Consider the following 13,585-nt stretch of genomic DNA (forward strand, 5'->3'; position numbering starts at 1 on the left):
GCGCTCCATGATGATGCAACGTCACGAATAAAGTAACATTTAGCCCAATATTTTAAGCGAAAATACTGTAATTGTATTTTGATTTAATGCCTCTTTCCAATATATCGATACAAATTGATCATTATTAATTAAGAGCGATACATCGATGTGTGGCCAGGATCGATGTAGCGGATCCAAGACATAACATATCGATACATCGATTAAATAGATGAATCATTACACCCCTAATGTTTATGCTTAATTAATTTTTCAGGTCTGTCCCAGAGTCCAGTGTCTGTGTGAAGTCTGAAGAGTCCTCACTGCTTCAACAAAGACAAACTGAGCACCGAGAGGAAACGCAGGGAGAGGACATCAGCTCAGAGACACATTTCCACTCAGAGACTGAGCTACACACTGAGTCTGACACTGACAATGATGCCGACTGTGAACCACACAGCCCTGCAGAACCACACAGCCCTGCAGAACCACACAGCCCTGCAGAACCACACAGCCCTGCAGCACCACACAGCCCTGCAGCTGCACAGATGGAGACAGAGGCTGACGAAGACCACGACAACCAAGTCCAGATCAGAGACAGAAGCACCAAACGCTCCCCCCGAAACAAGTCTGGACCAGAGACCACTGTCCACACTGGACACACGTCAGGAGCTGATGGAGCTGAGAGTAAGAACTTCCAGTGCCATGTTTGTAACAAGAGATTTCGGTCAAAAAAGGGTTTACAAACACACGTCAGAGGTCACACAGGAGAGAGACCTTACAGCTGTACAATCTGTCGGAAAACCTTTACCCAAAGAGGCAGTCTCATTTCACATTCAAGAATACACACAGGAGAGAAACCATACAGCTGTACAATCTGTTGGAAAACCTTTGCCCAACAAGGCAGTCTAATTGTACATTCAAGAATACACACAGGAGAGAAACCTTACAGCTGCTTTGTCTGTAAGAAAGCGTTCAGTACAAAAGGCAGGCTTAATTCACACACAAGAATTCACACCGGTGATAAACCTTACAGTTGTACCTTTTGTATGAAAGCATTTACCCTGAAAGGTACTCTTAAAATACACACAAGAACACACACCGGTGATAAACCTTTCCGTTGTTCAGTCTGTAAGCAACAATTTGCAGACCCCTCTGACTTCAGGAGACATCAAGAGACGCACACAGGGGAGAAACCTCACAGCTGTACAGTCTGTATGAAATCATATAACAGAAAAGATCATCTCAGGAGACACATGAGCATCCACACAACATGACTAAATGATCTGCTGCCAGTTTTCTTTTAAGTCTTGTTTTCAGTTTAATTTGATTTCAAGGTCACTTCTTCTGGCTTTCATGCCTGCGTCTGTCCTCAACACTTAATATAGAACCTACCTCACTTTACTTCCTCCATTTACTCCTCCCTTCCTGCCCCTCTTGTAATTGGTTGGGATCAGGGTGTTTGGGGAGAGGGAGGAGGACGTTTCATCACAGTTAAAGTTTGGACTTAACCGGACTCTGAAGTTTACTGGGAGACATCGAACAAGAGAGTGTGAGGTTTGTAAAGAAAGTGAAACAGTTGAGCTTGTTGTTCTGCATTGGGGGGGAATCAACAGCAGAGAGAAAAGGTTTTATTCTGTACCAGGACAATGTTAAAAGAGAGTTCGAAGATTGTAATAAAAAAAGAATAATAAGAAATGAGTCTGATTCCTTCCACCTGTTCAGAGGCTGCATCATGTTGTTGGTCTTCACACAGGGCGGCTGCTTTAAGACACTTTTTTTTTGCCCAAATGAATATTTAATTAGTAATAATTGAAGTGTGTACATTTAAGTTTGTGCCTTTGTTGTGTTTGTTTCAGACAAATGGCCAGTGTGTCTGTGCCCCGGCACTCTGTTCAAATAAATTGTTAAACTGCTTCTGCATCTCCTGGGTGGGATTATGGTGGGAGGCTGTCGGCTCATTAATAAAGTGAAACAATGAAGGTTTCCTTTAAAGGAATAGGCCACCGTTTTTACATACTGAGATATGTCCTTACCTTAGCTTTGACGAGTTCTTTAGGACCTGTCTGATCTTCCCCCGTGCCTTCAGTCACGTAAACACAGCGCAGACGGCGTTAGCATTTAGCCTCTCCCTCTCTCCTCTATAGCTCCAAAACAGGTCAAGATAGAAGCTACCAAGCTCTTCCACGTTTTCCCTATTTAAATATGGTTACATAAAGTGTTCCACTACAAAGTATAATTACACAAAATTAAACAATGTGGATTTTCTAAGCGGATAAAAGGGGGACTATATTGTAAGGCGTAATAATACCAGGAGTAGTTTTAAATCCGTGCAGTAATCTTCACTTTACTGCGCTATCTTGACCTGTTTTGGAGCTATAGAGGAGAGAGGGAGAGGCTAAATGCTAACGCCGTCTGCGCTGTGTTTACGTGACTGAAGGCACGGGTGAAGATCAGACAGGTCCTAAAGAACTCGTCAGAGCTCAGGTAAGAACATATCTCAGTATGTAAAAACGGTGGCCTATTCCTTTAAGGGGAGACACTACAGGCAAAACTCAATTTTTTCAGTTTTCAGGTTTTGGGCCAAATTGGTCTCTGAACATATAAGCTTTCACTCGGAAACAGAAAATATGCCTAATCTTCACAATAACATGTTTAAATATTGCGCTGATTCAATGTTCCCCCATAGACTTATATGGGAGAACGCAATTTCAAGGCCCTTTTTCTCAAAACATTTTTCTGTCATTGTGGCGACACTATGTCCACGTCAGTCGGACCTAAAGACTTCAGATTCACACAAGATTTTTTCAGAGGGATTTTTTATTATTTAATCCCTTAAGCCCCATTTATTGAGTTTTGAATGTCAAAAAATAAAAACAGCTTATTTTAAAACTAAATAAATCCAAAATCCCCTGTGAAAAAGTCTTGGTAACTCATTCATCAATAAAATGAAACATAGATTTGAATGTAGCTCTATCCTTTATTCAGATTTCGTCGCCGAAAAGATGGGAATTTTGGGGCATTTTTTGGCATAAAACACCTTGTTCTTATATGAAAAGATAAAATGACAGAAAATTTGCGATGTATTTTTTCTCACATTTATGCCAGTGATCGACAGCAACAGTTTCAAATTGATATCTGTAAATATACATTTTTCCCCTATTCACCTGCAGTGTCTCGCCTTAGGACAAACTACAGTTTAATTTCAATGAATCGATTGTTTGTCTTTTTTGGTTTTTATTTCCATCTTCTTAAAGCCGAGTTCCTTCCGGTCCAGTAGAGGCGCTGTTTTCCACCATCTCAACACATTCTTCAACATTAGCCGCGCTTCCTTTCGTGGCTACTTGTACTTTTGCAGAAACATATTCAATCATTAATAACGTTATTTGACTAAAAACAGTAAGTGTGGCCTTTAATTTCGCTTTTATTTCGACTCCGCCTCCTGTTGTCGCTGAATCCTGAGCGCTAATGTGATGCTAAAGCTAACGCGAGTGTCGAGGTTTGTTGTTAGCTTTAGCGTTAGCAACAATGCTAACGTTACTGCGCGCCATTAAGAACAGATTTAACAATATTTGCTTTGTTTTTCCAAAATGAATACGTGTGTAAAATATAAACTGAACACGTGTGGACATGTACGGAGGCCGCACAGTTTGGAACTCAATAGGACAGAACAATTTATAACATTATCCCAAACTTCCCGATCACATTGAAAATGGACTTAGGACAAAAGCAAGATAAACTTTAAGCGCTCCACTGGGAATAGTTTATTTTTACACTTTTCACACATTCTTGTTCCTCATTTACACAATCCCAAAACAAGATGGTTCTAGACTGGTGGTGGAGAAAGGATTTGTTAAATCAGATTCAGATTCACTGTATGAGCCTTTTGCAGTGTTAACCTCTTAACTCCCACCTGAACATGTTTTCTCCTGTTCTCCAAATTCTCCAAATCTAAAAGCTTCTTCAAAACAGCGATAAAAAAGAAAAAAAAGAAAATGAGGATGTAAACACAACAAAACAGCGCTAAAAAGTGACAAATAAAGTGACAAAAATGACAAAAACTCAACAAATGGGCAGCAAAAAATGACAAAAAGACAAAAATACAGCAGAAAAAAGACAAAAATACAGCAGAAAAGTAACAAAAAAGTGACAAAAATACAGCAGAAAAAAGACAAAAATGCAGCAGAAAAATTACAAAAATACAGCAGAAAAATTACAAAAATACAGCAGAAAAATTACAAAAATCTATAAAAAAGTGACAAAAATCCCCCCCCAAAAAAGACAAAAATACAGCAGAAAAATGACAAAAATCCAGCAGAAAATTACAAAAATCCAGAAAAAAGTGACAAAAATCCCCCCCCAAAAAATCCAGCAGAAGAGTAACAAAAAAGTGACAAAAATACAGCAGAAAAAAGACAAAAATACAGCAGAAAAATAACCAAAATACAGCAAAAAAATTACAAAAATCCATAAAAAAGTGTCAAAAATCCCCCCCAAAAAAAGATAAAAATCCAGCAGAAAAGTAACAAAAAAGTGACAAAATACAGCAGAAAAATGACAAAAATCCAGCAGAAAATTACAAAAATCCAGAAAAAAGTGACAAAAATCCCCCCCAAAAAAAGATTAAAATCCAGCAGAAAAGTAACAAAAAAGTGACAAAAATACAGCAGAAAAATGACAAAAATCCAGCAGAAAAGTAACAAAAAAGTGACAAAAACACATAAGGGAAATAAAAAGTGACGACAAAGGCAAAGAGGAGAGAATGCATTTGGTTTTGGCGGGAGGTAAGAGGTTAAACCACTTTGTAAAACATTTTTTGCAAAGAGCTCCAAGTGCAATGTCAACATATAAAAGGACACAACATAAAAACATGTCACATATAAAGCTCACGGGTAAAATGCTGTATCATAAGTCTATACAAAAGTTTAAAGTGTTTAATTTAAAATGCCTTGTCTAAAGGTGCACTAGGCAACTTTTTATGTGGGAAAAAGAGGTTGATATTTGTACGCATTTGACCTTGAAGAAACCACTATGATCAAAAGTAAAGGCGCCATGCTGACCACTCACACAGCCACTGGGTCACTACAAGGTCAAATACGCACAACTATCAACTTTATTTTCACATAAAAAGTTGCATAGTGCACCTTTAAAGTCATCACAGCTTGGGGAAAGAAACTATTTAACCTCATAACTCCCGCCTGAACGGATCCCATTGTCTCCAGTTTGGCTTTACCCTAATCAAAAAGCTTCTTGGGGAAAAAAGCACCAAAACAGCCACAAAAAATGAGAAGAAAACAAGGATGTAAACGCAACAAAAATGTGACAAAAATTCAACAAAAATGTGACAAAATTCAATAAAAATGTGACAAAAAATCAACAAAAATGTGAAAAAAATTCAACAAAAATTTGACAAAAATGTGACAAAAAATCATCAAAAATGTGACAAAAATTCAACTAAAATGTGACAAAAATCAACAAAAATTTGACAAAAATTCAACAAAAATTTGACAAAAATTCAACAAAAATGTGACAAAAAATCAACAAAAATGTGACAAAAATGTGACAAAAAATTGACAAAAATGTGACAAAAATTCAACAAAAATGTGACAAAAATGTGACAAAATTCAACAAAAATGTGACAAACACTCAATAAAAAAATGACAGCCCAATGCTTGGTCGACACAGCTGGGCGAGCTTTCCGACTGCCGAGACCTGGGCCACACTGGTCCAGGTAAACTAAGGTAAACATCGACCTCTGGCTGTGGCCAAAGCACTGAACTAACAGACTAACGTGAACAGACTCTGGCCTCTGATTGGCCACTGAGAGAGAGGACCGCCCTCACTATTAACATGCAGGTCAAACAGATTTAATAATATCAGTCTACTTAGGGCTGGGCGATTATGGGGAAAAAAACAATCATGCTTATTTTCCCCATACTGATCGATCTTGTCCAATATGTTGCACTGACTGTAAACTTTGAATTTCAAAGTCCATCATTAATTTTACAAACTAAAAAGGAGAAGTACTGTCAAGGCTCAGAAATGTAAATGATCCTGTGCTAAAGTTAAATCTCTGTTTTCTTTGTTGTCTCTGTTTAGGACTGAAGCATCAGCACCTGTTAAAGTTTGTAAAAAATGTCTAAAAGCCAAACCCTGAGAGCTCTGGTGAATGAGCGTCTGGCTGCGGCGGCTGAGGAGATATTTGTGCTGGTTGAAAGAACGATCGTGGAGTATGAGGAGGAACTGTGTCGCTCCAGAGAGGAGAACCAGAGGAAACAGGAGCTCCTGGACAAGGTTCTGTACCCAAGAATCGTACTGGTCAGAGGGAATGTCCAGATCCCACCAACGAGTCCTGGCCCCGGTCTGAACCAGGAAGTCACAGAGACTCCAAAGATTGAAGAGGAGCCAGAGGAGCAGAGCGTCAAACAGGAGGAAGAGCAGCTGTCAATGTAGGCTCCGCCCCTTTAAACACGTCTCACATTTCACTCACACAAACTGTCGATTTTTAAATATGTTTATGTTTAATTCGTTTTCAGGCCTGTTCCAGAGTCCAGTGCTGTCTGTGTGTCCTCACTGCTTCAACAAAGACAAACTGAGCACCGAGAGGAAACGCAGGGAGAGGACATCAGCTCAGAGACACATTTCCACTCAGAGACTGATCTACACACTGAGTCTGACACTGATAATGACGACAGTGAACCACACAGCCCTGCAGCTGCACAGATGGAGACAGAGGCTGATGGAGACCACGACAACCAAGTCCAGATCAGAGACAGAAGCACCAAACGGTCCCCCTTAAACAAGTCTGCACCGGAGACCTCTGTCCACACTGGTCACACGTCAGGAGCTGATGGAGCTGAGAGTAAGAACTTCCAGTGCCATGTTTGTAACAAGAGATTTTGGTCAAAACAGCAGTTACAAGTGCACATCAGAATTCACACAGGGGAGAAACCTTACAGTTGTTCGGTCTGTCAGAAAACCTTTACCCAAAAAGGCAGTCTCATTTCACATTCAAGAATACACACAGGAGAGAAACCATACAGCTGCTTTGTCTGTAAGAAAGCATTCCTTACAAAAGGGAAGCGAGATTCACACACAAGAGTTCACACCGGCGATAAACCTTACAGTTGTCCGGTCTGTAAGAAACATTTTGCAGACCCCTCTGGTTTCAGGAGACATCGAGAGACGCACACAGGGCAGAAACCTCACAGCTGTACAGTCTGTGTGAAAACATTTAACAGAAAAGATCATCTCAGACGACACATGAGCATCCACACAACATGACTTTGTAAATGATCTGCTGCCAGTTTTCAGTTTCATTAGACTTGACACATTACTGTTCTCTGTTCATCCTCGACATTTACTCAAGGAATGTCTTGTTTATTTTAGATCATCATTCTTATGCCTGTTATATTCTTTATGTTTATATTATAAAACGTGTAAATCAAACTACCATTTTCAGGCAAATAAATCCTGTTTGAAACCTTGACATTATCTTTACAAATGAAACAAGCTGTAAATTCAACATTGGAGAAATGACCTTTCTGCTTGAATTCTGTGTGTGCCTTTGGTCGAACAAAATCGTGTATTAATAATACAAAAAATTAAACTGGCTTTAAAAACAATATGAAAAAGGCTGTAATCAAAGCTCAGAAGCAAATATGCATCAATGTAAAATAGACAAGAACAAGGTCTTATACATAACAGAGGAAGTTAAGACGTATGGAGGACCGTGGCTGCCAAAACAATAAATATATACAGAAATAAATAATTAAATACATTTAAAAAAGATAAAGTTTGCAATTAATAATGCAAATGAATTTTTTGTCACTTTTTGATGAATTTTTGTCACATTTTTGTTGAATTTTTGTCACATTTTTTATGAATTTTTGTCACATTTTTGATAAATTTTTGTCACATTTTTGATTAATTTTTGTCACATTTTTGATTAATTTTTGTCACTTTTTTGTTGAATTTTTGTCACTTTTTTGTTGAATTTTTGTCACATTTTTGATTAATTTTTGTCACATTTTTGTTGAATTTTTGTCACTTTTTTGTTGAATTTTTCTCACTTTTTTGATTAATTTTTGTCACATTTTTGATTAATTTTTGTCACATTTTTGTTGAATTTTTGTCACTTTTTTGATTAATTTTTGTCACTTTTTTGTTGAATTTTTGTCACATTTTTGTTGAATTTTTGATTAATTTTTGTCACATTTTTGATGAATTTTTGTCACATTTTTGATTAATTTTTGTCACATTTTTGATTAATTTTTGTCACTTTTTGGTTGAGTTTTTATCACATTTTTGTTGCGTTTACATCCTCGGTTTCTTCTAATTTTTTGTGGCTGTTGCTTTTTCCCAAGAATCTTTTTGATTAGGGTAAAACCAAACTGGAGAAAATGGGATCCGTTCAGGTGGGAGTTAAGAGGTTAAAAGCCCAGTGTTATAAGTTCTGTAAGTCGTTGAAGGCAGTGAAGCACCAGCGATGAGTGAACAGTGTCTCTATAACAGTGTCTCAGTTGAGTCTAAAGAAGGATTGTGTTTTATTTATTTCATGGCCATGTTTATTTTAGAGTTTCAATTTCAATAAATAGAATCTTCTCTTGTTATTTTGTTTTATTTCCATCTTCTTAAACACGAGTTTCTTCCGGTCCAGTAGAGGCGCTGTTTTCCTCCATCTTCACACATTCCTCACATTCCACAACAACATTAGCCGCGCTTCCTTTCGCGGCTACGCTTTTTAGCATTTCAGAAACATATTCAATCTTTTATGACGTTATTTGACCGAATACAGTGAGTGTGGCCTTTTATTTCGCTTTGATTTCGACTCAGTCTCTGTTGTTCCTGAATCCTGAGCGCTAATGTGATGCTAAAGCTAACGCGAGTGTCGAGGTTTGTTGTTAGCTTTAGCATTAGCAACAATGCTAACGTCACTGCGCGTCATTAAGAACAGATTCGACAATATTTGCTTTGTTTTTCCCAAATGAATACATGTGTAAAATATAAACTGAACACGTGCGGACATGTACGGAGGCCGCACAGTTTGGAACTCATACTTCCCGATCACGTAGTGTTGTTTTTCAGGGCAGCTGAGCTGAGCTGGATGGGGCGACCACCCACTGTCAACGGACCACTGTTAGGTATGTGGAGATTTCTAAAATGGAGTTGCCATTTTTGTCCCTAGTATCTGTGACCGGGTTTTGCCACAGTAAGTCTCTAGTCACGTCGTCAGGATAAATGTCTTCAGTCTCGTGCAGAAACGGAGAGAATCGGTCTTCATTTACTCCCGCAGCAGCAAATTCAACATGTAATTTTAACTTCAATATGCAAGAATTGAATAAACACCTTTCAGACACTGTGGACACTGTGGAGAAGGATGTGGACATGAAGAGGGTCTTGTTGTCGTTTGCTGCTCAAAGTTTCCCACATGTTTGTCACTCCTGCCAATGCTTGTGTGGAAGAGATAAACCTTAGAGCCAACACCATTCAGTTACTCAGCTCCACTTTTGTTGCTCGTTTTCCCACTTTCTGTCCACGATCATTAGTTTTGTTTACTCTGCACTGACACAACTGAAAACAGCCTAATTAAACCAAACTCCAATGTTTAAATGAACTAAAGCTAAAATATAAAATTATGCTTTAACACGTACGACCAATGGAAATATGTTAAATCAATGTTTACTGACATTTTGATGAAAGAATCTTGAATATTAAAAGAGTTCTGGTCGTTTCTCTTTTTAGGTCACACTGACCTCCATTCGTTTCAATGGAAGGGGCGGGACTAAAGAGAGATGCTGATTTTGAACTAGAAACCGCTGTAACTTTCTTCATACTGAACTGATACACACACATTTCATTGCATATTGTAGGGGTTACTGCATCTTTCCATTTAAACTATTTACTTTCTATTGAGTTTGAACATTTTATCCACATACCCTCCTTGTTTGCCAGTGCTGCAAATAAGTTTGGTGATTGTATGTTGACAATTGTAACTACATTAGGATAAAAGTTGACTCACAAACATGTACAGGTTTATATTTGTGTTTTGAAACTGATACAGAAAACTCAGGAAGGATTATTTCTCTGAAGTAAATGTAAAAGTAATGTCTAACTGTAACATCATGAAATGCAGATTTTATTTACATGAACAGGGGGTCGGCACTTATAAGCTTCTGTTTACTCCCTTTGAGCTTCCATTACCTGTATGATTGTGAAATTTTGAGAAGAAAAAAAAATGTTAACGCTCAAATAAACTGAACTAAACTACTACATAGAAAATGGACTTACACAAAAGCCAGATACATTGTAGAGCCCCACAGGAGATAAAGGCATTTAACTGAACACTTTACACACATGTGTTCACGTTTTGAGTCCTTTTTAAAGATTTAAAAAGCCTCGCCCTTGCATGATCCCATTCATTTAACCCCATAACTCCCACCTGAACGGATCCCATTTTCTCCAGTTTGGCTTTACCCTAATCAAAAAGCTTCTTGGGAAAAAAGCACCAAAATAGCCACAAAAAATGAGAAGAAAATAAGGATGTAAATGCAACAAAAATGTGACAAAAACTCAACCAAAAAGTGACAAAAATTCAACAAAAATGTGAAAAAAAATTCAACAAAAATGTGACAAAATCCATCCATCCATCCATTTTCTTCTGCTTTATCCGGGGCCGGGTCGCGGGGGCAGCAGTCTCAGCAGAGATGCCCAAACTTCCCGATCCACACACACCTCCTCCAGCTGTTCTGACCCCGAGGCGACACCAGGCCAGCTCGGAGACATAGTCCCACCAGCGTGTCCTGGGTCTTCCACGAGGCCTTGTCCCACTAGGACATGCCTGGAACACCTCCCGCGGGAGGCGACCAGGAGGCATCCGAAACAGATGCCCGAGCCACCTCAGCTGGCTCCTTTCGACGTGGAGGAGCAGCGACTCTACTCCGAGCTCCTCCCGGGTAACTGAGCTCCTCACCCGATCTCGGAGGGTGCGCCCAGCCACCCTGCGAAGGAAACTCATTTCGGCCGCTTGTATTCGCGATCTCGTCCTTTCGGTCATTACCCAAATCTCATGACCATAGGTGAGGGTGGGGAACGTAGATCGATCGGTAAATCGAGAGCTTTGCCCCGACTCAGCTCCCTCTTCACCACGACAGACCGATACAGCGACCGCATCACTGCTGACGCCGCACCGATCCGTCTATCGATCTCACGCTCCATCCGTCCCTCACTGAGAACAAGACCCCGAGACACTTGAACTCCTCCACTTGAGGAAAGGACTCCCCACCGACCTGAAGAGGGGAAGGAGAACCATGGCCTCAGATTTGGAGGTGCTGATCCTCATCCCGGCCGCTACACACTCGGCTGCAAACCGCCCCAGAGCAGCTGAAGGTCCTTGTGTGACAAAAATTCAACAAAAAAGTGACAAAAACTCAACCAAAATGTGACAAAAATTCAACAAAAAGTGACAAAAATTCAACAAAAATGTGACAAAAATTCAACAAAAATGTGACAAAAAAAAACGTACATAAGGTGACACAACACAGCAACAACGCGAGGAAAAAGATCAGTTTTGTGGGTCTTAGCTTTCAAATGAGGTGTTACACAGGCCTATAGTCAAAGAGGACAGAATGCATTTGGTTCAGGCGGGTGGTAAGAGGTTAAATGGTTTTCAATGTGCGGGCCGAGGAATGCATAAGATGTTCTAAAATCAATGGATTGCTCTATTAAGTGAAAAACAAGAATAGTCCATTTACTTTATGATTCTGTTAAACACAATGTCAGGATTTCTTGCTTTTTTTTTGTAAATGTTGCACTGACAATATACTGGAATTTCAGAGCCCATCATTCATTTCACAAAATTAACAGGAGAAATATTGTCAAGGCTCAGAAATGTAAATTATGTTGTTAAAGTTAACTCTTTGTTTTCTCTGTTGTTTCTCTTTAGGGCTGAAGCGTCACCACCTGCTTAAGTTTGTAAAAAATGTCTAAAAGCCAAACGCTGAGAGCTCTGGTGAATGAGCGTCTGGCTGCGGCGGCTGAGGAGATATTTGTACTGGTTGAAAGAACGATAGCGGAGTATGAGGAGGAACTGTGTCGCTCCAAAGAGGAGAACCAGAGGAAGCAGGAGCTCCTGGACAAGGTTCTGTACCCAAGAATCGTACTGGTCAGAGGGAATGTCCAGATCCCAAAGAGTCCCGGCTCCGAGCTGAACCTGGAAATCACAGAGACTCCATGGATTAAAGAGGATCCAGAGGAGCAGAGCTTCAAACAGGAGGAAGAGCAGCTGCCAGAGTAGGCTCCGCCCCTTTAAACATGTCACACATTTCACTCACACAAACTGACAGGAGATTTTAAATATATTTATGTTCAAATCATTTTTCAGGCCTGTCCCGGAGTCCAGTGCCGTCTGTGTGAAGACTGAAGAGCCCTCACGGCTTCAACAAAGACAAACTGAGCACCGAGAGGAAACGCAGGGAGAGGACATCAGCTCAGAGACACATTTCTCTGAGGGACACGCTGAGCACTGGTCTGACGCTGAAAATGACGACTGGGAATCATACTGTTGCGCGGCTGCACAGATGGAGACAGAGGCCGATGGAGACTACGACAGTCAGGTCCAGATCAGAGACGAAAGCACCGAACTGTCCCCCCAAAGCAAGTCTGCACCAGAGACCACTGTCCACACTGGTCACACGTCAGCTGATAAAGATGAGGGGACGAAGCACCAGTGTCATGTTTGTAACAAGAGATATGGTACAAAACAGCAGTTACACGCCCACATCAAAGCCCACATCAAACCTTACAGCTGCTCAATCTGTTTGAAAGCCTTTGCCCAAAAAGAAGGTCTCCGTGTGCACATAAGAACACACACAGGCGAAAGACCTTATAGGTGTGAAGTTTGTGAGAAAACCTTTACAAGAAAAACGAATCTGGATATACATAAAAGCTTGCACACCGGAGACAAACCTTACAGCTGCACAGTGTGTAACAGAGGTTTTCGCCTAAAACCAAAACTACGTGTACATGAAAGAACCCACACAGGAGAGAAACCTTACTGTTGTCCTGTCTGTAAGAAACATTTTGCAACACACACTGCCCTCAAGAGACATCAAGGGACGCACACAAGGGGAGAGACCTTACAGCTGTTCAATCTGTGAGAAAACCTTTGCCAGAAAAGACCATCTCAATAAACACATGCGCACCCATACAATATGACTTAGGAATAGATCTGCTCACAGTTTTCTATTAAATTGAAATAGCTCTTATTGATTGACTGCGGAAAAAGAAGGGTGCTATTACTTTTGGGAATTCTGCAACTTCCGTTTTTTCCGCAATCGGCCAAAAATCGGCCATTTTTTCCCATTGACTTAAAATGGGGCTTCCGCAAATCTATGGTTTTCTGCAACTTTTTCCATTTTTTTTTGTCAATTTCTGCAGTTTGTGCTTGTTCAGGTTCCACAACTTGTCAGTTTTCAGGAAAAATTTGAGTTCTGCAGTTTTCCAGTTTTTTTTTCTTCAATGTTAAGACTTTATACAATGTGAAGAGTTTATACAATGTGAAGAGTTTATACAATGTGAAGAGTTTATACAATGTGAAGAGTTTAAACAA

The 13,585-nt window shown here is 39.8% G+C and overlaps 1 protein-coding gene across 1 annotated transcript in view; it reads left to right on the forward strand.

Annotated features, from left to right (window-relative positions):
* LOC306976350 (uncharacterized protein) overlaps nt 1–13,585 on the forward strand; it is an 87,247-nt gene that overhangs the window by 16,911 nt on the left and 56,751 nt on the right. Inside the window, exon 1 of the mRNA XM_079574270.1 lies at nt 8,724–8,772. Within this exon, the coding sequence (XP_079430396.1) occupies nt 8,750–8,772 (23 nt within the window). The 5' untranslated portion in view covers nt 8,724–8,749. Of the gene's footprint in view, nt 8,773–13,585 lie in introns of the transcript that reaches the window.

Source organism: Gobius niger (genome assembly GCF_951799975.1).
Source record: "Gobius niger genome assembly, chromosome: 1".
Classification (NCBI taxonomy): domain Eukaryota; kingdom Metazoa; phylum Chordata; class Actinopteri; order Gobiiformes; family Gobiidae; genus Gobius; species Gobius niger.